Raw genomic sequence first — 27,846 nt, forward strand, 5'->3', positions numbered from 1 at the left:
CCCGCTCCGGCGGGAGAGGAGGAGGGGACTATGGTACCGGCGTCAAGAGCTACAGACAAATAATCCTCGAGAGCCTTACGTTCGGGAGCCGACAGAGAGTATAGTCTACCCCGGGGGGGAGTGGTTCCCGGAAGGAGATCAATACTACAATCATACGACCGGTGTGGAGGAAGAGAGGTGGCCCTGGACCGACTGAACACCGTGCGCAGATCGTGATATTCCTCCGGCACCCCTGTCAAATCACCAGGCTCCTCCTGTGAAGAAGAGACAGAGGAAACAGGAGGGATAGCAGACATTAAACATTTCACATGACAAGAGACGTTCCAGGAGAGGATAGAATTACTAGACCAATTAATGGAAGGATTATGACAAACTAGCCAGGGATGGCCCAAAACAACAGGTGTAAAAGGTGAACGAAAAATTAAAAAAGAAATGGTTTCGCTATGATTACCAGAAACAGTGAGGGTTAAAGGTAGCGTCTCACGCTGAATCCTGGGGAGAGGACTACCATCCAGGGCGAACAAGGCCGTGGACTCCCTTAACTGTCTGAGAGGAATGTCATGTTCCCGAGCCCAGGTCTCGTCCATAAAACAGCCCTCCGCCCCAGAGTCTATTAAGGCACTGCAGGAAGCTGACGAACCGGTCCAGCGTAGATGGACCGACAAGGTAGTGCAGGATCTTGAAGGAGAGACAGGAGTAGTAGCGCTCACCAGTAGCCCTCCGCTTACTGATGAGCTCTGGCTTTTACTGGACATGAAGTGACAAAATGACCAGCAGAACCGCAATAGAGACAGAGGCGGTTGGTGATTCTCCGTTCCCTCTCCTTAGTCGAGATGCGGATACCTCCCAGCTGCATAGGCTCAGCTCCCGAGCCGGCAGAGGAAGATGGTAGTGATGCGGAGAGGGGGGCAACGGAGAGCGCGAGCTCCTTTCCACGAGCTCGGTGACGAAGATCAACCCGTCGCTCAATGCGACTAGCGAGTTCAATCAAGGAATCCACGCTGGAAGGGACCTCCCGGGAGAGAATCTCATCCTTTACCTCTGCGCGGAGACCCTCCAGAAGACGAGCGAGCAAGGCCGGCTCGTTCCAGCCACTGGAGGTAGCAAGAGTGCGAAACTCAATAGAGTAGTCAGTTATGGATCGATTGCCTTGACATAGGGAAGACAGGGCCCTGGAAGCCTCCTCCCCAAAAACAGATCGATCAAAAACCCGTATCATCTCCTCCTTAAAGTCCTGATACTGGTTAGTACACTCAGCCCTTGCCTCCCAGATTGCCGTGCCCCACTCACGAGCCCGTCCAGTAAGGAGAGATATGACGTAGGCGACACGAGCAGTGCTCCTGGCGTAAGTGTTGGGCTGGAGAGAAAACACAATATCACACTGGGTGAGGAACGAGCGGCATTCAGTGGGCTCCCCAGAGTAACACGGCGGGTTATTGATTCTGGGCTCCGGAGATTCGAAAGCCCTGGAAGTGGCCGGTGGATCGAGGCGGAGATGGTGAACCTGTTCTGTGAGGTCGGAGACTTGGGTGGCCAGGGTCTCAACGGCATGTCGAGCAGCAGACAATTCCTGCTCGTGTCTGCCTAGCATCGCTCCCTGGATCTCGACGGCTGAGTGGAGAGGATCCGAAGTCGCTGGGTCCATTCTTGGTCGGATTCTTCTGTCACGGTGAGTGAATGAGGACCCAAAAGCGAATTAACTTAACAGAGCTTCTTTAATAACCAAACATCGGTAGGTTCAGACAGACCGGCAGATTCCGACAGGACAGGACAAGGTTACAGCAAACATGACGATAGTCTGGTTCAGGCATGAAACACAACAAACAAGAATCCGACAAGGACAGGAACAGAAACAGAGAGAGATATAGGGACCTAATCAGAGGGAAAAGGGGAACAGGTGGGAAACGGGGTGAATGGGTAGTCAGAGGAGACAAGGAACAGCTGGGGGAAAGCGGGGGAGAAAAGGTAACCTAATACGACCAGCAGAGGGAGAAAGGAAAAGGACAGAAAGACACAACATGACAATACATGACAAATACTTGCTTTTTGTAAATAATATGATAGGAGGAGGGAAATGAATTAAATGCAAAGGAGAACACAGAGGAGCAACATCGCGAGACTGCTGGTAACACGTGTGAAACAGACCAAGCAGACCAGGGCAGGGTTTGAGAAGTATATGAGAGAAGTTAAACAATCTTCCTTACTTGTTCATTTTCTTGGTTCGAGCAAATGTCTTAGTAAACAACCTTGTTAAAGAGATAAACTGATGTCATTTTAGTCAAAAACAACTTTATATCGAAGAAGTGCCTTTGATTTGATGGCCTGACCACACGCAGTTCGGCGCGAGACAACCGTTAGACCCGAAGATGTGTTTCTGCACATGAGCTTAGCAAGCCAATGACGCCATGACATCGCCTACAAGTGTGATTGGGGATTTGTATTGGAGAAGGCGGAGAAGCCGTTTTCTGCCTATCTGCATACTGCACTGTCTTTGGAGAACAGGTAGGCAGTACTTCCTCAGATAAAGTCTTGTTTTATAGTAAAGAGAAATATAAAAGCAACATGTAAATTGTTGGTCCCTTGTTTCATGAGCTGAAATAAAAGATCCCTGAAAATGTCCATATGCACAAAAAGCTTGTTTCGCTCAAATTCTGTGAACACATTTGTTTGCTTCCCTGTTAGTGATGAAACTGTGGGTTTGCACAACCAAATCATTTTGGCAGAAACCGTCTCAGAGAAGCTCATCTACGTGCTTGTCGTCCTCACCAGGGTCTTCACCTGACTGCAGTTCGGCGTTGTAAACAACTTCGATTTCCACTGTACAGAGCAGATAGCGTGTATGGCGTTGTGTGGGTGAGCAGTTTGCTGATGTCAACGTTGTGAACAAAGTGCCCCATGGTGGCGGTGGGGTTATGGTATGGGCAGGCATAAGCTACGGAGCACGAACAAATTGCATTTTATCTTTGGCAATCTGAGTGCACAGAGAGACCAGGACACAATCCTGAGGCCCGTTGTCGTGCCATTCATCCGCCACCATCACCTTATGTTTCAGCATGAAAATGCACGGCCCTATGTCGCAAGGATCTGTACACAATTCCTGGAAGTTGAAAAGGTCCTAGTTCTTCCATGGCCTGAAAACTCACCAGACATGTCACCCATTTCCCACCAATATCCAGCAACTTCACACAGCCATTAAAGAGGAGTGGAACAACATTCCACAGGCCACAATCAACAGCCTGATCAACCTTATGTGAAGGAGACTCTATGCATGTTGCACTGATCCATAGATTAGGGCCTAATGAATTTATTTCAATTGACTGATTTTATTATATGAACTGTAGTTCAGTAAAATCTTTGAAATTGTTGCATGTTGCGTTTATATCTTTGTTCAGTGTATTTGTAACAACAGAGAAACCAATAACAACAGTGCCATATTTTCATCCCTCTCTCTCAACATGAAAGAATTCTCAAATCGCACCCTATGGTGCACTACATAGGGTGCACTACATAGGGAATAGGGTGCCATTTGCGACGCAATCTGAGGGACTTCCAAATACGGACACATAGAAAGAATGTGTATATCAGGCCAGCTTTTCCATTCTTACCTCCCTATGACTCTGTCAGCAAAGCATGTGTTTAATTTCTCTGACAGTTTTCAGGGTTGTTGTTGTCACTAGGATAACTATTTTCTTCAGGGGAATATTTCAAAAGGTAGCAGGGCTTGTCAGTGTGTTGTGTTTTGGCAGGCTGAGGATCTGACTGTTTGCAGGTCCTTATCAGGGTCACTTCACTTGGAGACTGTGAGTCAGACAGCATTTTAGTATTTTGCAACACCCATCACAAGCAGCTGAGGAGCTATCATATGTCGTTGACGCACTCATGCAGACACACTCGCCAGGCAGACCCATGCATTTGACACACATACATGCCATAGACATACACAGAGAAACACACACAAATGCATGCACACAAACTGGCAAACACGTACAGTTACACACATACACTAGTAGAAAAAAAAAGGTGCTATTTACAACCTAAAAGGTTTCTTCAGCTGTCCCAATTGGACAACACTTTGAAGAACCATTTTTGGTTCCAAGTAGAACCATATTGGTTCCAGGTAGAGCCCTTTTTGGTTCAATGTTGAACACAGGAGGTTGGTGGCACCTTAATTGGGAAGGACGGACTCGTGGTAAGGGTTGGAGCGAAATAAACGGAATGGTATTAAACACATGGTTTCCATGTGTTCGATGCCATTCCATTTGCTCCATTCCAGCATTTATTATGAGCAGTCCTCCCCTCAGCAGCCTCCTCTGATGTAGAACCCTTTCGACATGGATCCCAAAAGGGTTCTACCTGGGTTCTACCTGGAAGTGTACAGATGTAAGATCTTTTAGCCAGTTTGCTACAGCAGGAAAATAATCCTGCAGACACAGGAAATGTGAATTATTATGAGGCTTATAATTATTGGACATCTTTGTAGGGGTTGATACATATTTCATAAGGGAAAATTAAGTCTGAGATTACAAAGTGGAAATTAGAAACTTCAGAAGGTCTCCTGCAACAAGGTGATCAAATTAAGATCCTACAAATGAAGATGCTTAAACACACACACACACACACACACACACACACACACACACACATGCACAGTTTGGTGGGAGTTTGTAGAAAAATGTACATTTGGTTATAAAAACTATTGTCCGTCTAAAGAACTGTCAGTACTTCCAGGAGAGCCTGTTGTGGGTATAAGGCAATTTACAAAAATCAGTGCGGCCTTGAGCAAACTTCCCCGGAATACGTAATGAGCCCGGTGGCTGCCTGCATCCTGCCTCTCCTCTCCCATCTTCTCATCTCCTCTCCTCCTCTCGTCCCCTCTCCTCTCTCTCTCCCCCATCCTCTCGTCTCCCTTAAGCCTCCTGCCCCCTGCCTCCTGCTCGCTGGGCTAGCAGAAAAGAGAAGTGAGTGTCTGTCACCTAACTGTCACAGCACAGTTATCAATAAACATCCTGCCAAATAAAGTGACACTGGGAGGAATGATACATCAACTTTACAGTTTACAGTTACACCCAGCACATCAAGGTCCAATAGCCCATCCAGAAAATATTCACCATATACAGTACTTGCTGCTCATTATTTTTCTGTCTTCTCTTCCTGCCTGACTGTCCAGCCAAGCTCTAGACTGCATCTCAACGTTTGTCTGTGTTCTGTTGCGCCATGTGTGGGCCGCTGTTGCTGTTCTTTTGACATTGCTGGGAGAAGAGAATGAAGCCTGGGCGTCTGCAGAGGGAGATGAATGTAGTGGCTGAGGTAACATGACACCCTGCACAATGCTGCTGGTTTACTGGCATAGGTCAAAGACAAGCTCTTTAGGTACCCAATTTAGGGGACAGGGGGAACAGAGAGAACGGGATGTGCTTGCGCAGGATGGTCTGTGTGTGTCACTTTGTGTGTGTCTTTTTCTCTTTCTCTATTACTCACCCTCTCTTCCTCTCTCTCTCTCAATGTATGTGTGTGTGTGTGTGGGGGGGGTCACTGTGTGTCTAACTATCTGTGTATGTGTGTGTGGGGGGGGGGGGGGGGGGTGGGAGGGGGTGTAACTGTGTGTCTATCGCTCTGTATATTAGTGTGTGTATAGAAAAGGTCTGTGCACAGCTGTGTATGCAGCTGTGCTCAAACCCGCACACGGGAGTGTGTGAAGGTCCAGCCTACTTGTCTGAGTGTGTGATCATACTGTTGGAAACTGAATCTTCGGTAAGTTTGTGACGTTGCTATTTATACCCTCCCCGTGGCCTTACTCCCTAATTCCTGCTCACTGAGAGGGGGCCATAGCGACGGTGGCAGAGGGGCAGCATACACACACACAACCACACACTCACACCATCCCACACATTGCTTGGACTGGAGGGTCAGCCATAATCAAATGTGTCAATTACAGCAGCGGACGGGCTGGCTGAATTACAACCACACCAAAGCTCCGCTCACTTAGCCCTCATGTGTCAGTGATTACAGTTTCATTGAAAAAGTAATAAGTGCCACAGCGATTCCTACATGAACATTCTAATTGCCATCGTGCTATTCATGACAAATGGTCACAATGTAGAAGTGTGGGAGCCTGGACAGCCAGACTGAATGACAATGGCATTTGGAGACAAAGAGAGCAACCCAAGAAATGCTGTAGTGTTGATGTGCTGAGAGCAGAGGGGCTGCTGTTGATCAGATCAGAGCTGGAGGCTGTGCGTTTATCAGCTCACTGGATGTCGGAAGGTAACGACTGCAGTCAAACAAATACATTAATGGCCACAGGGGTGGGGAGCACTTTCCCACTGTTAATAGTAAATGTGCCTTACGCGTGCTAGAATCATCCCTTGAATCTCCAGGTCTCAGGCCTCTCTCTTTGTCACTCTCTCTCTATCGCACTCTCTACAGTGTGGCCATCAGAGGATTTCAACCTCCAGCTGAAGCTGCCATACACCTTCATGGCTTTAACACACACACACACACACACACACACACACACACACACACACACACACACACACACACACACACACACACACACACACACACACACACACACACACACACACACACACACACACACTGTAATACATTTTCACAGCAGTGGCGGTCGGTGACGTTTACAATTAGGGAGGACGATTTATTTTTGTTATGAGCATGGCCTTATTTCTATTACATTATATTGGATGACTGTCATTCATATTCCATTCACCCAGCTCAATGTTACATCGATGGGTTTAGGCTATGTGCTAAATGTTCCCTATACCCATCATGAGTTGCTACAACCTAGCCTATGAATGAACGTTTACAACGTAGATGCACAGGTCGAAATAATTTTTTTAGTAATCAAGGTGACAGACAGTGACACATTCAATACTGCCTTGCACACTCTTGCCTGCATCTAGCTCATCTAGGCTTTAATTATTAGTCCAACAGTTGCAAACAAGAGGTTCCATTGGACAAATTCAGGTATGTTTATCCCCGTTTTATTCCGTTTGCTTACATTTTAGAAAGGTTTTTAAACAAAATCGGCGGAATTAACACACCTCTTATCACACGCAAACACAGTTCACTTTAATAGCAGCCACATACAAACAGCATGATCATTTTGCTCGTTGTATAATTCCTTCTCGCATCTACTCGCTCTCCTCCTCTAACTTTTCCCCTTCGCTTATGGACTTCAGTGCACAACACATCATCTGTCTGTGGCCAGGCAAAAATAACTTTCCAAGACAAACCTTCATATCATAACCACTAACTGCTACACACAGCCTATATAATTGTCACCATATTAGCACATTACCATATAACGTCATAGTCAACATAACTACTAGAACTAATGCATTAGTAAACCCGCTACAATCACACAGTACAGTCAGCAAGCAGTTTAGCAGTTATACCGGCGGGACCTGGTGGCAATAAATTAATAAAACCAAAAGATTACCTTGACTTGGAAGAGTTCCAGTGTTGGATAGGCATAGCCAGCTAGCTAACATAGCATCCCTCTCTGTTTGAGCCGGGTGTTTGAGTAGGCTAAACTAGCAATTTGCATTCGCTAGCTTAGTGAAACTAAAAGTGAAAAAATAAATGCTACGAAATATCTCTCTCTCTCTCTTTCTTTCGCTCTCTCTCTTGCTTCTCCTTCATTTTTAAAGAAATGTAATTGTTCAAAACTATTGCCTTTCTCTGAGTCACTTACTCACCACATGTTATGCACTGCAGTGCTAGCTAGCTGTAGCTTATGCTTTCAGTACTAGATTCATTCTCTGATCATCTGATTTGATTGACAAAATGTCAGTAAATACTGCAAGAGCTCGGAGGATGTCCTCTGAAAGTTGACATAATTACTGTGTAAGTCTATGGAAGGGGGTGAGAACTATAAGTCTCCTCATTTTTCTATTGAAATCAATGTACCCAGAGGAGCAGGGAAACTAGCTGTCCTCGGGCTACACCATGGTGCTACGCTGCTGAGTGCTGTTGAGGCTGCTGTAGACCTTCATTGCAAAACAGTGTGTTTTAATCAATGATATGGTGATGTAAATATATTTAGCATAGTTTTATCTAATAAGGATAACTTTTAATATTTCACAATTTTTATTTGTGTGAAATTCACTGAGGAGGATGTGCCTCCCCTTCCTATTCTGAGGAGACTCCACTGCTTCACAGCTTTTAGTTTGCCGTACATTATGGGGTGAAGAGAACCAAGGAGAGCGTTGGGAAGCGGTCCCGGTGACAGACTTGCTATTCTATTCCCCACCGTACAAATCAAATACAGCATACAATTATAGGCGTGAAGTGCTAATATTATAGGTGTGAAGTGCTAACATTAACTCCTTATATATATAGCACTTCACGCCTATAATTGTATTGTTCATTGAAAAAGGGAAAGGGGATACCTAGTGAGTACAACTGAACGCATTCAACTGAAATGTGTCTTCCTCATTTAACCCAACCCTCTGAATCGGGGTATGACAACCGTAATCTTTCCGTTCTATTTTGGTAACGTAAGGAAGGAAGCAATGTAGAGGAAAGGTTGGGCAGAATATCACTCAGTCAGACACGTGTCTGATGGTGTCACTTTCCTGCTTCATGTTCAACTGTGAAGCACAGCAAAACAGTGTGAAAGATGAGAGTTGAGAGCGGGGCGAATGGAAGAATGAATGCGAGAGGCTCAGATCCAATGATTAAGCAATAACATCTAAACTGCCAAAGCCCCCTACAATACAAATAATAATCTGTTCAATATCTGGCTACCCATATTCACCTGATACTGCAGCTCAGAATGTGTCTACTGGCTTCGCAATCACACCAATAAATAATTCTCAGTTCCCTTCCAACAATGTTTTGTTAAGGTTAGACACAGGGTATGTAGTCTGCATGCACTCTCAGTCCAGTCTGCGTCTCAAATGGCACCCTCATTCCCTTTATGGTGCACGACTTTCGACCAGAGCTATATGGGCCCTAGTCAAAGGTAGTGGACTATAAAGGGAAAAGGGTGCCATTTGGGATGTTCTCTCAGTCCTTTCAGTTTGTTTATTGCTTTCGATGGATGGAGCTAAGAGGATAATATGAAATCTGCCCTGTGTTTGGACAGCTAGAAGATAATGGAATTGGGCTTTTTATGTTTAACCCAAGCTGCTCTTGAGTGGAGACACAATTCGAGGAATTTGGAATCGATAGTGAAGGTAAATAAAATATTTGATCTGTTAGGCAACAGAATAGTAAACAGCAGAATGTCTTGGTCTATCTTTTATATGCTCTGCTGAAGACATGCGGAAGTCGACACAGGGGGGGGCCTTAACTCTCCCCTGCTTTTGAAAACAGTCATCATTAGCATTGTATTTAAAACAGTCAAACTGCTGCTTTAATAAGCAGTGCGGGAATGGTAAAAGTTACATCGGCTTTAATAAATAGTGAGAGAAGAGTAAACTGTATAGTCATGTCTTCTACTGTTTACATCTGATATTTTCCCTGCACAGGTGTACTTGATAAAAAGCTTTTGGTGTTTTTTTTCTTTCATCGAGAAACAGAAAAGAAACAAAGCATTTTTGTTCCATGCTGCTTTTATTTACTGGCTAGTGTATACCAGCGACCCTCATGCATTTGTTCTCCATTCAAAGTAATCAGGAGTGTTTAGTTTAGTGATTAGTGGAAATGCCCACGCACACGCACACAAACACACACTCTCGCTCTCTCTCTCTCTTTTTCTCTCTCTCACACATACACACACTTATAAAGGAAACTCACATAATTCTGTAGTCGAAGCCAGAGTATTCGGGCCACTCAATGTAGCAGATGATTCGTCCAGGCAGCTCTTCTGTCACTGAGTAGTAGTACTGAGGGAAGGCCAGGAGCAGAGCCAGCACCCAGATCACTCCCACGATCACCTTGGTCTCTGTGGACGACATACGCTGCTGCAAGGGGTGGATGATGGCCATGTACCTAGGAAAAGAGGAGAGAAAGGAGGGTCAAACACATGTTCAGGAAGATACAAGGGGAAGATCTACACACATACACACACACACACACAGTGGTGTAAAGTACTTCTTTAAAAATACCTTAAAGTACTATTTAAGCATTGTTTTCGGGGGAATCTGTACTTTACATTACTATTTATATTTTTGACTACTTTTACTTTCACTTCACTACATTTCTAAAGAAAATAATGTACTTTTTACTCCATTCAATTTCCCTGACACCCAAAAGTACAAGTTAAAATTTGAATGCTTAGCAGTACAGGAAAAAGGTCCAATTCACACACTTATCAAGAGAATGCCCCTGGTCATCCCTACTGCCTCTGATCTGGTGGACTCAATAAACATAAATGCTTCCTTTGTAAATTATGTCTGAGTGCTGGAGTTGCCCCTGGCTGTCAAAAAAAGTTATAAAAAAGGTAATTGTGCCATCTGGCTTGTGAAATATAAGCAATTTGATGTATAGTATTTACTTTAACTTTTTACTTTTACTCAAGTATGACAATTGAGTACTTTTTCCAGCACTGTACTTACTTATAGACTTTTACTCTAGTACTATTTTAGTGGGTTACTTTCACTTTTACTTGAGTCATTTTAGATTAAGGTATCTTTACTATTACTCAATTATGACAATGAAGTATTTTTTCCACCTCTGCACACACACACACACACACACACACACACACACACACACACACACACACACACACACACACACACACAAATTGACACTATTGATCAAACTAAAACACAAATGTTTTATTCTTCCCCTCTGAGCATCAGGGTCTACATCAATCAATGTGCATGTTGCAATCCTCCCCTGTCTCAATTTAGTTTGAGTCATAGACTGTATGCCTTTGAAAGAGTAAAAGCTTATCCTCATCTTCTTAGAATTAAGGGTGACTCGAGGAGCCCTGGAGATTCTCAAGAAACACTGGAGTTCCACAAGGAACCGTTGCAGTCAATGGGTTTATATTTGAAACTTTGGTTAGTTAAGGGGTTATTTGAGGAACCGTCAATGTTTCAATGTAGCAAGAGTTTTTTGAGCACTTTGAATGTATTTTTCCGTTGAAATTTGTTATGCTGCCAGACTCAGAAGAAGATGGAAAATATGTGGTATTCGGGATGGCTTTAGGGGATAGCTTGCAACTTGTAAACAATGACCCAATTCCTATGAGTACTATTGTAACACTAATGTCGAATAATACATTATATACTGTAATACAGTTGAAGTCAGAAGTTTACATACACCTTAGCCAAATACATTTAAACTCAGTTTTTCACAATTCCTGACATTTAATCCTAGTAAATGTTCCCTGTCTTAGGTCAGATAGGATCACCATTTTATTTTAAGAATGTGAAATGTCAGAATAATAGTAGAGCGAATTATTTATTTCAGCTTTTATTTCTTGCATCACATTCCCAGTGGGTCAGACGTTTACATACACTCAATTAGTATTTGGTAGCATTGCCTTTAAATTGTTTAACTTGGGTCAAACGTTTCAGGTAGACTTCCACAAGCTTCCCACAAAAGTTGGGTGAATTCTGGCCCATTCCTCATGACAGAGCTGATGTAACTGAGTCAGGTTTGTAGGCCTCCTGGCTCGCACATGCTTTTTCAGTTCTGCCCACACATTTTCTATAGGATTTAGGTCAGGGCTTTGTGACGGCCACTCCAATACCTTGACTTTGTTGTCCTTAAGCCATTTTGCCACAACTTTGGAAGTATGCTTCATCATCATTGTTCATTTGGAAGACCCATTTGCGATCAAGCTTTAACTTCCTGACTGATGTTTTGAGATGTTGCTTCAATATATCCACAGAATTTGCCTTCCTCAATATGCCATCTATTTTGTGAAGTGCACCAGTCCCTCCTGCAGCAAAGCAGCCCCGCCCCGCAACATGATGCTGCCACCCCCATGCTTCACGGTTGGTGTGGCTTGCAAACCTCTCCCTTTTTCCTACAAACATAACGATGGTCATTATGGCCAAACAGTTCCATTTTTGTTTCATCAGACCAGAGGACATTTCTCCAAAAGGTACGATCTTTGTCCCCATGTGCAGTGGCAAAAAGTACAGTCTCGCTTTTTTTTATGCCGGTTTTGGAGCAGTGGCTTCTTCCTTGCTGAGCAGCCTTTCAGGTTATGTCGATATAGGACTCACTTTACTGTGGATATAGATACTTTGTACCTGTTTCCTCCAGCATCTTCACAAGGTCCATTGCTGTTGTTCTGGGATTGATTGGCACTTTTCGCACCAAAGTACATTCAACTCTAGGAGACAACGTGTCTCCTTCCTGAGCGGTATGACGGGTGTGTGGTCCAATGGTGTTTATACTTGCGTACTATTGCTTGTAAAGATGAATGTGGTGCCTTCAGGTGTTTGGAAATTGCTCCCAAGGATGAACCAGACTTATGGAGGTCTACATTTTTTTCTGAGATCAAGCAGAGGCACTGAGTTTGAAGGTATGCCTTGAAATACATCCACGGGAACACCTCCAATTGACTCAACTTATGTCAATTAGCCTATCAGAAGCTTCTAAAGCCATGACATCATTTTCTGGAATTTTCCAAGCTGTTTAAAGGTACAGTGAACGTAGTGTATGTAAACTTCTGACCCACTGGAATTGTGATACAGTGAATTATAAGTGAAATAATCTGTCTGTAAACAATTGTTGGAAAAATGACTTGTGTCACGCACAAAGTTGATGTCCTAACCGACTTGACAAAACTATAGCTCGTTAACAAGACATTTGTGGAGTGGTTGAAAAACAAGTTTTAATGACTCCAACCTAAGTGTACATACAGTTGAAGTCAGAAGTTTACATACACTTAGATTGGAGTCATTAAAACTTGTTTTTCAACCACTCCACAAATTAATTTGAGCAAGTCTTTATTCATATGAAAAATCAGATTTATAGAATTTTCCATGTGGTCTATGTTAAAGGGCACTTAATTTAATATAACAGACTTTTAAAATTCAATATTTGTCCACACTTTCTTCCAGGGGTTGGAACTGAATTATTTTCCATGTTTGATTCTGAACAGAACCATTATTTTTTTCATTCCGTTCCACTGTTCCGACCAAAACAATAACATTCTGAACTGGTTCAAACAATCAAAAAAGTAACGGTTTATCATTCCTTTCTGTTCCTTTTTAAACCTCTGAAATATATTTTTTTACATTTAGCTCAAAATTAACTTACTTCACCAATCAGTGCGGATAGAGCAGCTTGCTGTGGAGCGGGTAAGCGATTGAATCTGTATAAGAAAGTCGATAACTGCATGGTTTAATCATAATGAAAGACAAAACAAACACTGTGCTGCCAGTCAGTGTAGGGCGTGAGATGCAGCTGAAATTTTGAGGGTGAGAGAGAACGAGAGAGGATGGAGGAAGCTTACCTTGAAGTGCTGGGGCATTTTGTTATGACATGCATTATCTGAATTAGGCCCACAGAATTATACATACGGAGGAGCGGCTTCTATGGAGGAATTTTTAATGTCTTTGAACTTCTGAGTCGGTTTAATGTTGGACCAGAGCAAATGACATGCTTGTGTGTGCAGAGCAGCACTAGAATTAAAAATGTCTTACATTTTTGTAGTTAATAAATCCAATGTGAAATACTATCCTTAACTAGCATTTTAAAAGTAAATCCATTCTTCTCTATGTAGCCCTTTCCTGCAGTCAAATTACCTAGTGGCTTCATGGGGGGAATGTTATTCATATGTTTCATAATTTCATAATTAATCAACGTTATATTATTTGTTATATTTGAGCTTTCTTTAATGTATATAAAGTGTAACATTGGGATGCAAACTCAAAATGCAATACATTTCAATTATATATTTGACATGGTGCAGGTGTCGTCTTTTTTAAGCCCATAAGCATGTGTGTGAGGCGTATACTTTTGTTTCAAAGTAGATTTGTTTAACACTACCAAGAAACACTGTGTGATCCTGATTTAGCCCATTGCAGTAAAAGGTCTCTCCCTAATTTCTGAATTATGCTTGTAACATAGTCAGTAGTCTACAGTATCCTATGCTTCAGAAGGGAGGGGCAGGCAGTCTACACACACAAACAGGCAGACGCTGGAAAAAGTTTCTAAGTGACACAGTGAGGGCTTGCATGGGTGCTTTGTTGTGATTTTTGTGGGACTGGAAATAAATGCCTTGAACGTAAAATAATGTTATTAACCAGTTCCCATGCTTTTAACATAACGTTCTGCTCCAGAACAGTATGGATCACTTTCGTTTTCAGTTCGGGTTCTGTTCCTCAAAAATGTTCGTTATTTTCCCGTTTTCGGTTCTGTTCCCTGAACCGGTTCCAACCTTTTTTATTTCTACTTCAAATATCAAAGGCACATATTTAGTGGAATAACCCTTTAGTCCTAGTCCCAAATTACATCCTATTCCCTATATAGGACCAGTGACTGTTCAAAAGTAGTGCACTATATGGCATAGGTTGCAATTTGGCATGCAACCCCAAGCAAGTCCCATTCCATCAATAGACTACTGACCTAACGATATCTAACACTGTGACAGGATCGTGTCAAGCAGCACTTGAGAGTTCAATGTCTTTAACTTTCAGATTTAATCAACATCGTAATCCACCTAATAGCCCCATTTAATCTTCTATTTGGACATTCTCCCAATAATCTTTAATTTCAAACGTTCTCTGTAGTCCAACACAACTATCTGTCACATCTTGACTATCTGCTATACCTGGCTCATTCCATGAGCACATGGCTCTTGGAATCTCCTATCTTGTTTCAAGTGATACTCACATTGCTGCTTTTCCATGGTATGGGTTTAGTTTAGCTGTGTTTCTGACAACACTCTTTGAAAAGCATATAGAGGCCTGGCTTACAGGGCCACCTGCATACAAATGCATAGATGTACATACTGTATGTTCACATGAACACACAGCAAACCCCTGTATTTCTCTTTATTTTGTATAACCTTACAACGACAGCATGGATTCACAGTTTTGGGAATCCTTTAGTCATTTTTTAAACTAGAAATTCAGTCTGTTTTCTGGATCTACTGTTTTCCCGGAGTGTCGGCGGCAACCCTCTTTGTCTCACTTTCTTTCAAACCTGTTTTACACCGCACTTACTTTCTCGGTTTTCAACCTGGCTTTGTTGCGAATGTCTCTGGGCAATAGCAAACCCCACTGGAAGATGGTATAAATCAGGTATGGGCAACTGGGGCCCGCGGCCCCTCTTTTGAAGAACCTCGGTTAAATCCCCCCCCCCCCCCCCCACACAAAAAAAAACTCAGTCGGAGTCTCATTTTACTGTTGCGAGTTAGAATAGTAGAATACACAAGGTGCAATTTCAAAATTTGTTTTTGCATAAGCAGTTTTTCTTTTGTCATGTCAGTCGCTGATAGTCACTCAATTAGCCCATGTCAGCTAACATTTTTTTAGATTGGTAAATTAGTCAAGCCAGCTATCTAAACTCATAGTAATAATTTTCGAATTACCACCCAGGGGCCCCCATTGATTTTGTTAGTCACTCTCACTCAGATATAATATGAAAAACTGCAAACATGTCTCTCCACCCTGTGGCAAAATGTATAGAATTGCAACAGTGGCCCCTCATGATGAGTTCAGATTTTGTGGCCCACACCCCCATCACAGTTGCCTGTCCCTGGTATAAATGAATGAGAGAGGCAAGGGTCTAATGATCCAGCAATGACATCTAAAACACCAAAACCACTTGATACATAAGGAATAACCCAATAAAGACAACAGGCAGATGCTCTGTCCGGGTGCTCTCTTGCTCTATAAGTCTTTAAGGTATAGGCTCCTTCTACAGAGGTGCCAACACAATATTTAACCTTCCCGCGTGCAGTGTTTTTTCTGTTTTGAATTGTTTTGGTTTGAAGGCTGAAATTTGATCAGGAATCTATTTCCCAGCTCATTGTGCTCTCCGGGGGTACTGTTGTTTTGCTGAAGATTACATAAAATCCCCATCAACATTTGGGAGGAAATGAGCCCGGTGGCAGACCTGGGTTGAAATACTATTTGAAATCTTTCAAATACGTTGAGTGTTTGTTGTTGCCTGTCTGGGGTTCCAAATAGGTGGGGTTTACAGTATTGGGACTATACAGTGGTCAATTAAGCGGCATGGTCAATTAAGCACAGATAAAGTAATTGAAATGATTTCAAATAGTATTTGAACCCAGGTCTGACGGGTGAGAGAGGTAATGCTGATTGATAGAGAAGACTTCTATTCCTGCCGGAGACATATACTATATATATATATATATATATATGCAGCAGTCCAACGTTGCCAAGCATTGTGTGTGCGTTTGTTTGTGTGCCCTACCCTGCGTTCATTGCTCCAGCAGTCAGCACTTCCCGCTGGACACCAGCCATAGACAACCTAAATCTAATGCTACCCACAGCCCACATCCCACAGCCCACAACCCACAACCTAAACCACTGAAGACAGAGATTTGAAGCAATATATCCTTAATTATTATAATCCAATAGACATACACTACCGTTCAAAAGTTTGGGGTCACTTAGAAATGTCCTTGTTTTGAAAGAAAGGCACATTTTTTGTCCATTAAAATAACAATAAATTGATCAGAAATACAGTGTAGACATTGTTAATGTTGTAAATGACTATTTTAGCTGGAAACTGCAGTTTTTTTAATGGAATATTTACATAGGCGTACAGAGGCCCATTATCAGCAACCATCACTCCTGTGTCCAATGGCACATTGTGTTAGCTAGTGGGCTTTATAATTTAGTTTATAAGTTTATAATTTTAAAAGGCTAATTGATCATTACAAAACTATTTTTCAATTATGTTAGCACAGCTGAAAACTGGTGTTCTGATTAAAGAAGCAATAATACTGACCTTCTCTAGACTAGTTGAGTATCTGGAGCATCAGCATTTGTTGGTTCGATTACAGGCTCAAAATAGCTAGAAACACACTTTTTTTTCCTGAAACTCATCAGTCTATTCTTGTTCTGAGAAATGAAGGCTATTCCATGCGAGAAATTGCCAAGAAACTGAAGATCTCGTACAACGCCGTGTACTACTCCCTTCACAGAAAAGCGCAAATTGGCTCTAACCAGAATAGAAAGAGGAGTGGGAGGCCCCGGTGCACAACTGAGCAAGAGGACAAGTACATTTGAGTGTCTAGTTTGAGAAACAGATCCCTTACAAGTCCTCAACTGGCAGCTTCATTAAATAGTACCTGCAAAACACCAGTCTCAATGTCAACAGTGAAGAGGCGACTCCGGGATGCTAGCCTTCCTATAGAACATTTGTGGGTAGAACTGAAAAAGCGTGTGCGAGCAAGGAGACCTACAAACCTGACTCAGTTATACCAGCTCTGCCAGGAGGAATGGGCCAAAATTCACCCAACTTATTGTGGGAAGCTTGTGGAAGGCTACCTGAAACGTTTGACCCAAGTTAAACTATTTAAAGGCAATGCTACCAAATAGTAATTGAGTGAATATAAACTTCTGACCCACTGGGAATGTGATGCAAGAAATAAAAGCTGAAATAAATCATTCTCTCTACTATTATTCTGACATTTCACATTTTTAAAATATAGTGGTGATCCTAACTGACCTAAGACAGGGAACATTTACTAGGATTAAATGTCAGGAATTGTGAAAAACTGAGTTTAAATGTATTTGGCTAAGGTGTATGTAAATTTCCGACTTCAAGTGTATGTGTGTGTGTGTGTGTGCCCACGTATGTTATGTGAGTGTGTCTCCGGACAGATCAGCTGTAGACCTACAGTAAATATAGGCTTTATTTATCAACTCTGTATTGGCGTGTGTGAATGTGTGTGTGCAGATCTCTTATAGGTGAAAGGTGGGAGATGGGGTGTGATGGCCTAACATGACACAGTGCAAATAAATCCAAAGTGAATAGACGGTGTGCCAGAGTCTGGTCTGGATATAGCGCTGCCGTGTTGACCCCAGACTAAATACGTTTGACCCCCAGCAGTGGGGGTTCATTTCCCGCATACTCCATACATCTCTTTCTTCACAACCCTCTATAACTCTCTCTTTTACTCCCTCACAACTAAATACAGAATTTTGTTGTGCTTTTTTATAAGAAGCAATCAGATGAAGATAGGAGAGAAATATACAGAGATTGTCTGAATCGCTGTGACATCCCCTGAGAGTCAGGAAGAAATTAGAGAAAATTGAATGAACGAAAACAGACACAGTAGTCTTGCTGCCACAGCTGGGAGAGAACGGCATGGCTGCATTAAGATGCTCTGCACTGCAGCAGCACAACGCTGCCAAGCACACACACACAGGCATACACACAGTGTCACACACATGCATGCTCTCTCTCTTTATCGCTCTCTCTCTCACACACACACACACGCACACATACACACACACATACACACACACACATACACATAGCGTCACCCCACACGCACACACACAAACACACACACAAACATTGACACGAGGAGGGGGGGGGGGGGGGGGTGACAGAGTCACTACAGGCTTGGTTTTGCGTCTGCCTTGCTGTGAATATGTGTACAGCATAGCATGGGAGTAACATGGAGGTGATGCCTCAAAGCATGAGATGCTGGAACTATGAGAGAGGGAATTAAGTGGAGACGCTCATCACAATCACCTGGCACGTAGCACACTCTACTGCTTTTCTATAGGGCATTAGAGAGACATTTCCCATACAAGGGGAATACATGGAAAGACGCATCATTTGATCTATATAATTGAAGGCATAAACACCTGTTGTTTGTGGTGTTTTTCCTCCATATGTTACACATTAGAGTCTCTGCGCCATGATTATTTCGCTCCCTCTGTTTACTGGAAATGTAGAATAAAAAGGATGGACCTTACCAATTACATCTTGCGTACACAATCACTGCTCATTGAGTATGTCAAAAGAATGTGATCATGAGGAGACAGGATTCATTAGGCAGGTTTATAAGAGTGGTTAGATAATGATGAGTGGAGAGATGACTAGAAGCTTAACCCGTTGATAAGTATGGGGTTGAATCAGATCAGTATGTGTTGTTTGAAGTATGTCTTTTAGCGCCTCACAGGATGCCTGTTCTCCCTGCTCTCCCTGCTCTCCCTACTCCAGGTTATCTCAAGGGTAATTAAATATCAAAACAATGCAAAGGTCAAGTACATGCAGACTCTGCTGGGAGAAAAGCAGAGCTATGCATGCATTACAGGTTATTACCTCTGGAGTACCAAGTCAGGGGGTAAGAGGAGAAATCAGACAGCAGCTTTCACATGAGAATGGCTTTATCTCACTAACAGAAACAGAGGTTAATAAGAATAGCATTGTGGGGGTGAGTCTGCTTAAAACAACAGCCTGGATATAAACACAAGAGTGAGGTCACACGCACGCACACACACACACACACACACACACACACACACACACACACACGTTATTTATTGATTGGTTTGATGGTGGAGCAGCAACAGCAGCATCACCCCAGAACCAATTAAGTGGAATGAATACATTAGCTATATAACATGTCTATGTAGCCTTGGTAGAAATGTTCTTATCTTAAATGGGCAATCTGCAGTTCAAAGAACAACAAATGGGGCGCCCAGCCAGTGTTTTGGTAAACAGCTGAGGGATAGGGCTGGAGGAATGTAACCACTCTTAAATTCATAGACAGACCTATTTATTCAAGGACTGACCATCGACGATATCAACATTAGGGTAAAGTTTTAACAAGGTTTTGAGGATATACAATGTTTGTTTACAGCTACATTGTGTACAAACAACGGAGTAAAACGAACATATATTTTGACAGTAAGCGACAGTAAGCGATATTCTTCAAGAATCAATGGGTATATATAAGGAAAAAAATGCATCTATCAATTGCTGATTGCCGCTTTGAACCTGTACACTTAAAATCTCAACGGACACAGCCAGAAGAGGACTGGCCACCCCTCAAAGTCTGGTTCCTCTCTAGGTTCCTTCCTAGGTTCCTTTAATTTCATTGATATTACATATTTATTACAAATACATTTGTGACAGGATCCAATTGCATTATTGTTCTGTTTTGCTTATTGTGACCATAGGCAAACATTCTAGCCTATATCCATTGAAACGTCCCCCCAAAACTGAACTCACCTGTCCACCGCTATCGCAGTCATAGAGTAGATACTAGCGAAGACAGCAGCGACGGGGAAGAAGTTGTGAAAGCGGCAGTACATCAGCCCGAAGTACCACTCATTGTGGACGGAATAGACGAAGTTGATAACGGTATTGAAGGCTGACATAGACGCCTCTGCAAACGCCAGGTTCAACAGAAAATAGTTGGTCACAGTTCTCATTCGTTTATGCGCCATAATGATCCATATTACTACGACGTTCCCCACCAGAGACACAGTAACCATGCAACTGTAGGCGAAAGCCCATAGAACAATTCTCCAAACTGGTTGCACAAACTGGTTTCCGTCTAGATCAGTTCCATTGAGCCCTGAAGCGTTGGTCCAATTGCTTAGCAATGGCAAATCAGTCGTGGTGAACAAGGGATCCATTTTGGTGTTATCTTTTTTTTGTGACAAAAATAATGTTGGTCCATGCAATACCTATGACATGTACACTTAACCACTAACAACTGATTGAGTAAATGGTTAGAGATAATCTTGGTGTGTGTTGATGTCTTTCAATTTAAACTTTCTTCATCATTGCCATTCTTCTGATTCATTTGGCACTGCTAAATTAGAATGGTAAAATAATGGAATGATTACTGAAGGCGCAGCTCACACACAGAAAATTGAGAATTGTCGAAGTTATTAAAAATTGAATTTGGATAATACGATGAATATGTATTTAAGTTGACTCCACTCCGTGTGAAATTGAGATGGTCCTTGGTGTGTGGCTCTTCTCCACCGCAGCAAAAAGACATGGGGAACAGCGTCCTCGTCTCCAACGCTGTACTCTGTACTCCGTACCCTATACTCTTGGCTCAGAGAGGTGCTCTCTCTCTCCTCTCACACAATCGACGTGCGCCAACGGGAGCGCAGCCAAGAGCGCGCATACGCGAATATCATAGATGTTCTGCAATAGTGTGTGGTAACTTGAAACGTCCATGGACTGGACAACTTGTTCAGCAAGACCAGCATACTTAAAGTAATTAATGATTGTCCAAATGTAGACAATAGAGAAGTATTTAGCCGTCGAATAAAAGGACTGGTCGGTTTCTGCTATAGCAGATAAGGACTCCTGTAGTGAATAGTGGGTGTATTTCAATGGTGTAATTTATTATAGGCTCTTTACCTAACCATTTCCAATAGCTCACATTTTCTGACAGCATTCTACAAACATTATACAGTTGAATTCCGAAGTTTACATACACTTAGGTTGGAGTCATTAAAACTTGTTTTTCAACCACTCCACAAATTTCTTGTTAACAAACTATAGTTTTGTCAAGTCGGCTACTTTGTGCATGACACAAGTCATTTTCCAGCAATTGTATACAGACAGATTATTTCACTTAGAATTCACTGTATCACCATTCCAGTGGGTCGGAAATGTACATACACTAAGTTGACTGTGCCTTAAAACAGCTTGGAAAATTCCAGAAAAGGATGTCATTGCTTTAGAAGCTTCTGATAGGCTAATTGACATAATTTGAGTCAATTGGAGGTGTACCTGTGGATGTATTTCAAGGCCTACCTTCAAACTCAGTGCCTCTTTGCTTTACATCATGTGAAAATCAAAAGAAATCAGCCAAGACCTCAGAAAAAAATTGGAGACCTTCACAAGTCTGGTTCATCCTTGGGAGCAATTTCCAAACGCATGAAGGTACCACATTCATCTGTACAAACAATAGTACACAAGTATAAACACTATGGGACCACGCAGCTGTCATACCGCTCGGGAAAGAGATGCGCTCTGTCTCCTAGAGATGAACGTAATTTGGTGCGAAAAGTGAAAAGTGCAAATCAATCCCAGAACAATGGCAAAGGACCTTGTGAAGATGCTGGAGGAAACAGGTACAAAAGTATCTATATCCACAGTAAAAACGAGTCCTATATCGACATAACTTGAAAGGGTGCTCAGCAAGGAAGAAGCCACTGCTCCAAAACCGCCATAAAAAGCCAGACTACGGTTTGCAACTGCACATGGGGACAAAGATGGTACTTTTTGGAGAAATGTCCTTTGGTCTGATGAAACAAAAATAGAACAGTTTGGCCATAATGACCATCGTTATGTTTGGAGGAAAGGGGGAGGCTTGCAAGCCGAAGAACCCCATCCCAACTGTGAAGCACAGGGGCGGCAGCATCATGTTGTGGGGGGGGGGTGACAAAAATGGGAAGGGGAGATGCAGTTTAGAGAGAGACTAAAATGATTGTTGCTCTGTTTTCCTCAGTTTCCCCCAAATTAGTGTAAAAGCTTCAAATATTTTTATACTGAGGTGGACACCTTTGTGAAAGGATACATTTGGGTCGTTTTAGAGGCCTCTGGAAACTGACATGATGGGCTTCTGTATCATAAGCCATAAAGGGATATGTCAAAGTAAAACATGAATTTCCTAAGAATTGAAAGACAGCATGGGATACACAATTTAACAAGAAGTTGTATTACTCTCTTTGATCCTTATCACAACTGACTGTCTGCTACATGTTGCTACTCACTGTCCCCATCTAGTGGTACTTTCTGCCACAGCCACCTACTGCTCTGTGGTGAACTCTGCGCTATAATGGTCATAGCTAAATATCCGAATGAATGTTGTAGCCAAGGAATAGGGGACGGATGGAGAGAGAGAGAAAGAGAGAGACTACTGAATGCAAGACTGCTGAATATAGACTGTCAGTGACACATTATTGATTGTTAGCGAGAGCAGCTATAGGAGAAAAGGGAGGAAGCCCTTGTCTGGTGCCGAACTGGACATTTGTATTCCTTTCGCAGTGTTTATGTGGCTGACAGGAGAGATCATATTATGTGCTTGCCACAGGCAGGGTTGGGTTGGTTCATTTTCTAAATGTAATCCGTTACAGTTACTAGTTACCTGCCCAAAGTTATAATCAGTAGTGTAACTTTTGAATTACCCAAACTCAGTAACTTAATCTGATTACTTTCAGTAACCTTTGGATTACTTCCCCTTTAAGATGCATTAGAAAAATACAAAAAGGATCAATCGCATTTGGTGTGTCATCATAGTGGTCTCTGAGTTAATGTCATTGAGAAAACAGAAAGGTGTCTATGTATTTTTTTCACAAACATCCTTTCTGAATTTAAAAGTAATCAAAGAAGTAATCATCATTTTTTTCAAGTATCTTTCATCTGATTACAATATTGTTCCAGGTAACGTAACTGGCTACAGGTAAAGTTTTTTTGTAATCAGATTAAATGTAACCGATTACATGTAAAAGCTGAAAAATGAGAGGTTGCAGTAGGATTTGCTAATGACTCTTTACGCTGTTTACATCTCTCCTTTGTGTTCCAGCAGTTAAATTGAAGCCACAGTGCCCTTTTGTAACAAGACCGCCAGATATCGTTTGGATAACTAATGTTGGGTGGCAGAAGTAGAGGCTTGAATGCCATCTTGCTGGTCTCATTTTTGCTCCATCAGTGAGTGTTTTCAGGATGACACCCAGGCTTTTGGACTGAAGGCCAAGAGTTGGTCATGCAATATTTCCCCACTGTCTGCCATACCAGGATAGTTCAGTGCTGCCTTGGCCAGAGCCTTACCTCCCAGCAAACAGAAGAAAGGAACGTTGTTGTTTGCCAATGTTGGTGGCCACTTAATGATCTGTGCCAAGAGTCAACCGTCAGCATCTGATACACTTCCATTATCTTTTATGTTCAATAGTTTAGTGTCATGACTCATGCGGCAATATGTTATTCTCAGAGGCACCTGAATTTTCCTGGATGCTGAAACAAAAAAGATCAGCTTTTCACAGTAGCATGCCATGTTATTAGACATTTGTGTATTGAGATTAAATGTGTTGGGATGTTCTGTGCCAGGGAGTATTTTCTGACTGAAAATTAAGTGTGAGTGCTGCCCTTTGCAGAGCTAATATTGACAGTAATTCACAGTTCAACATGTCAATTGTGAACAACTTGCTTCTACATTTTTGCAATTCTCAGTGGAGTTCATGCCTATACCGCTGGTAGTAGTGATTTACTAGAGGTATTTATTGGCTCTTAAACCATGGATAAATGGCTTTTTTCATGTCTGTGTTGCTGGTTTGATACCATGGACAAATAACTTTGTAGCGTATTTGTGTTATCGTGTTATCATATTACAGATTGCCTTGCTAGCTATTAAAAGGTGTGAAAAGTCTTGATGGATCTTTTCATTTTAAATTGAAGGTAAATGAGGCTCTGGTCTCTATTGCGTCAAAGACAATGCAACCTGGAAGAGAGGGGGCGGGGGGAGGAAGTGAGAGAGGGAGAGAGAAAGAGAGAAAGAGAGACTATTTATTTACTGTCAGAGAGAGCAGCCTATCCGGTATCAAGACAAGACCCAGATGCAGACCGTGTTGAAGTAACAATGCTTATTACAGCGACAGGGGCAAAGGTACAGGACGGCAGGCAGCCAGCGTGGTCAGGCATGTGGGTACAGGGTCAAGGCAGGCAAGGGTGAAAAACCAGGAGGACAAGAAAAGAGAGACTGGGGAAAAGCAGGCGCTGGCACAAAACCGCTGGTTGGCTTGACAAACTGGCAACAGACAGGCAGAGAACACAGGTATAAATACACAGGGGATAATGGGGGAGATGGGCGGCACCTGGAGGGGGGGTGGAGACAATCACAAAGACAGGTGAAACAGATCAGGGTGTGACGCAGCCAGGAAGTAAGGGAGGAAGCACAGTGTCAATGTGGCTGACAGGAGAGGTCATATTACCTAAGGGAAATGTGCATAAAAGCTGGAACTGATGCACACCACTGATAAAGATGGCAGGAATAATAAATACATCTGACAAAAGAGTCACCATCATTACAAACCACGTATGAACATCAGGCTGACCCTGACTGAGGATAGTCCAGGTATACAACCACTACATTAAAGTAGTTTCATCAACAACAGCTTTTGATCTATCATCCACTTTATGAGGGAGAACCGGTAATTAACCAGGTCAGGCCCAGAGATATATTGTTCTGTGTCATTTTCTGTGTCTGAGTGCATCATAATATAATAAAGTATATGCAATTTAGCTGATGCTTTTATCCAAAGCGACTTACAGTCAGTCATGCATTCATAATATTTTTGTGTGGCCCCAGCATTACTCAAATCCATGACCCTGGTGTTACAAGCGCCATGCTCTACCAACTGAGCCACAAAGGACAAATACCTTTTTTTGCATATTATTAAAAATATATATATTTGATTTTTTATTAATTTAACCAGGTAGGCTAGTTGAGAACAAGTTCTCATTTACAACATTTACAACTGCGACCTGGCCAAGATAATAAATAATAAACAAACATTCAGTCAATAATACAATAGAGAAAAAGTCTATATACAGTGTGTGCAAATTAGGTATGATAAGGGAGGTAAGCAATAAATAGGCCATAGTGGTGAAATAATTACAATTTAGCAATTAAACACTTGGGTGATAGATGTGCAAAAGATGAATGTTCAAATAGAGATACTGGGGTTCAAAGGAGCAAAAAAATGAAAAAATAAAATAACAGTATGGGGATGAGGAAGTTGGATGAGGAAGTTTTTGCAATTCGTTCCAGCAGAGAACTGGCAGCAGAGAACTGGAAAGGAAGGCGGCCAAAGTAGGAATTGGCTTTGGGGGTGACCAGTAAAATGGGTAGGTGCTGCTATGGTGACCAGTGAGCTGAGATAAGGCGGGGCTTTACTTAGCAAAGACTTATAGATGTCCTGGAGCCATTGGGTTTAGCAACGAATATGAAGCAAGGGCCAGCCAACGAGAGCATACGGGTCGCAGTAGTGGGCTGTGTATGGGGCTTTGGTGACAAAACGGATGGCACTGTGATAGACTGCATCCAATTTGCTGAATAGAGTGTCAGAGGCTATTTTGTAAATGACATCGCTGAAGTCAAGGATCGGCAGGATAGTCAGTTTTACGAGGGCATATTTGGCAGCATGAGTGAAGGATGCTTTGAGGCGAAATAGGAAGCCGATTCTAGATTTAATTTTAGATTGGAGATGCTTAATGTGATGTCTGGAGGGAGAGTTTACAGTCTAACCAGACACCTAGGTATTTGTTGTTGTCCACATATTCTAAGTCAGAACCGTCCAGAGTAGTGATGCTGGACGGGCGGACAGATGTGGAAAGCGATCGGTTGAAGAGCATGCATTTAGTTTTATTTGCATTTAAGAGCAGTTGGAGGCCACGAAAGGAGAGTTGTATGGCATTGAAGCTCATCTGGAGGTTAGTTAACACAGTGTCCAAAGAAGGGCCAGAAGTATACAGAATGGTGTCGTCTGCGTAGAGGTGGATCAGAGAATCACCAGCAGCAAGAGCAACATCATTGATGTATACAGAGAAAAGAGTCGTCCCGAGAATTGAACCCTGTGGCACCCCCATAGAGACTGCCAGAGGTCCGGACAACAGGCCCTCCGATTTGACACACTGATCTCTGTCTGAGAAGTAGTTGGTGAACAAGGCGAGGCAGTCATTTGAGAAACCAAGGCTGTTGAGTCTGCCAACAAAACTGTGGTGATTGATAGAGTCGAAAGCCTTGGCCAGGTTGATGAATACAGCTGCACAGTATTGTCTCTTATTGATGGTGGTTATGATACCATTTATGACCTTGCGCGTGACTGAGGTGCACCCATGACCAGCTCGGAAACCAGATTGCATAGCGGAGAAGGTATGGTGGGATTCGAAATGGTTGGTGATCTTTTTGTTAACTTGGCTATCGAAGAACTTAGAAAGGCAGGGTAGTATAGATATAGGTCTGTAGCAGTTTGGGTCTAGAGTGTCTCCCCCTTTGAAGATGGGGATGACCGCGGCAGCTTTCCAATCTTTGGGGATCTCAGACGATACGAAAGAGAGGTTGAACAGGCTAGTAATAGGGATTGCAACAATTTCGTCTGATAATTTTAGAAAGAGAGGGTCCAGATTGTCTAGCCCTGCTGATTTGTAGGGGTCCAGATTTTGCAGATCTTTCAGAACATCATCTATCTGGATTTGGGTGAAGGAGAAATGGGGGAGGCTTCGGCAAGTTTCTGTGGGGGGTGCAGGGGTGTTAACCAGGGTAGGGGTGGCCAGGTGGAAAGCATGGCCAGACGTAGAAAAATGCTTATTGAGATTCTCAATTATTGTGGATTTATCGGAGGTGACAGTGTTTCCTTGTCTCAGTGCAGTGGGCAGCTGGGAGGAAGTGCTCTTATTCTCCATGGACTTTACAGTGTCCCAGAACCTTTTGGAGTTTGTGCTGCAGGATGGACATTTCTGTTTGAAAAAGCTAGCCTTTACTTTCCTAACTGCCTGTGTATATTGGTTCCCTGAAAAGTTGCATGTTGCGGGGGCTATTTGATGCTAATGCTGTATGCCACAGGATGTTTTTGTGCTGGTCAAGGGAAGTCAGGTCTGGAGTGAACCACGGGCTATATCTGTTCCTGGTTCTAATTTTTTTGAATGGATCATGCTTATTTAAGATTGTGAGGAAAGCACTTTTAAAGAATAACCAGGGATTTTCTACTGATTGAATGAGGTCAATATCCTTCCAGGATACCAGTTCGGTCAATTAGGAAGGCCTGCTCGCTGAAGTGTTTTAGGGAGCGTTTGACAGTGATGAGGGGTGGTCGTTTGACCGCAGACCCATTACGGATGCAAGCAATGAGGCAGTGATCGCTTAGATCCTGGTTGAAGACAGCAGAGGTGTATTTGGAGGGCAGGTAGGTTAGGATGATATCTATGAGGGTGCCTGTGTTT

The 27,846-nt window shown here is 42.6% G+C and overlaps 1 protein-coding gene across 1 annotated transcript in view; it reads right to left on the minus strand.

Moving 5' to 3' along the window:
* LOC110525881 (substance-P receptor-like) overlaps positions 1-20,970 on the minus strand; it is a 33,361-nt gene extending 12,391 nt beyond the window's left edge. The window contains exons 1-2 of the mRNA XM_021606365.3: positions 20,110-20,970; positions 9,766-9,960 (exon numbers count right to left, since the gene is read on the minus strand). Coding sequence (XP_021462040.3) covers positions 9,766-9,960; positions 20,110-20,519 — 605 coding nt within the window. The 5' untranslated portion in view covers positions 20,520-20,970. The remainder of the gene's footprint in view (positions 1-9,765; positions 9,961-20,109) is intronic.
* Between the last annotated feature and the right edge of the window lie 6,876 nt (positions 20,971-27,846).

The sequence above is a fragment of the Oncorhynchus mykiss genome, chromosome 6, assembly GCF_057628025.1.
Source record: "Oncorhynchus mykiss isolate SJ-2025 chromosome 6, ASM5762802v1, whole genome shotgun sequence".
Lineage (NCBI taxonomy): Eukaryota > Metazoa > Chordata > Actinopteri > Salmoniformes > Salmonidae > Oncorhynchus > Oncorhynchus mykiss.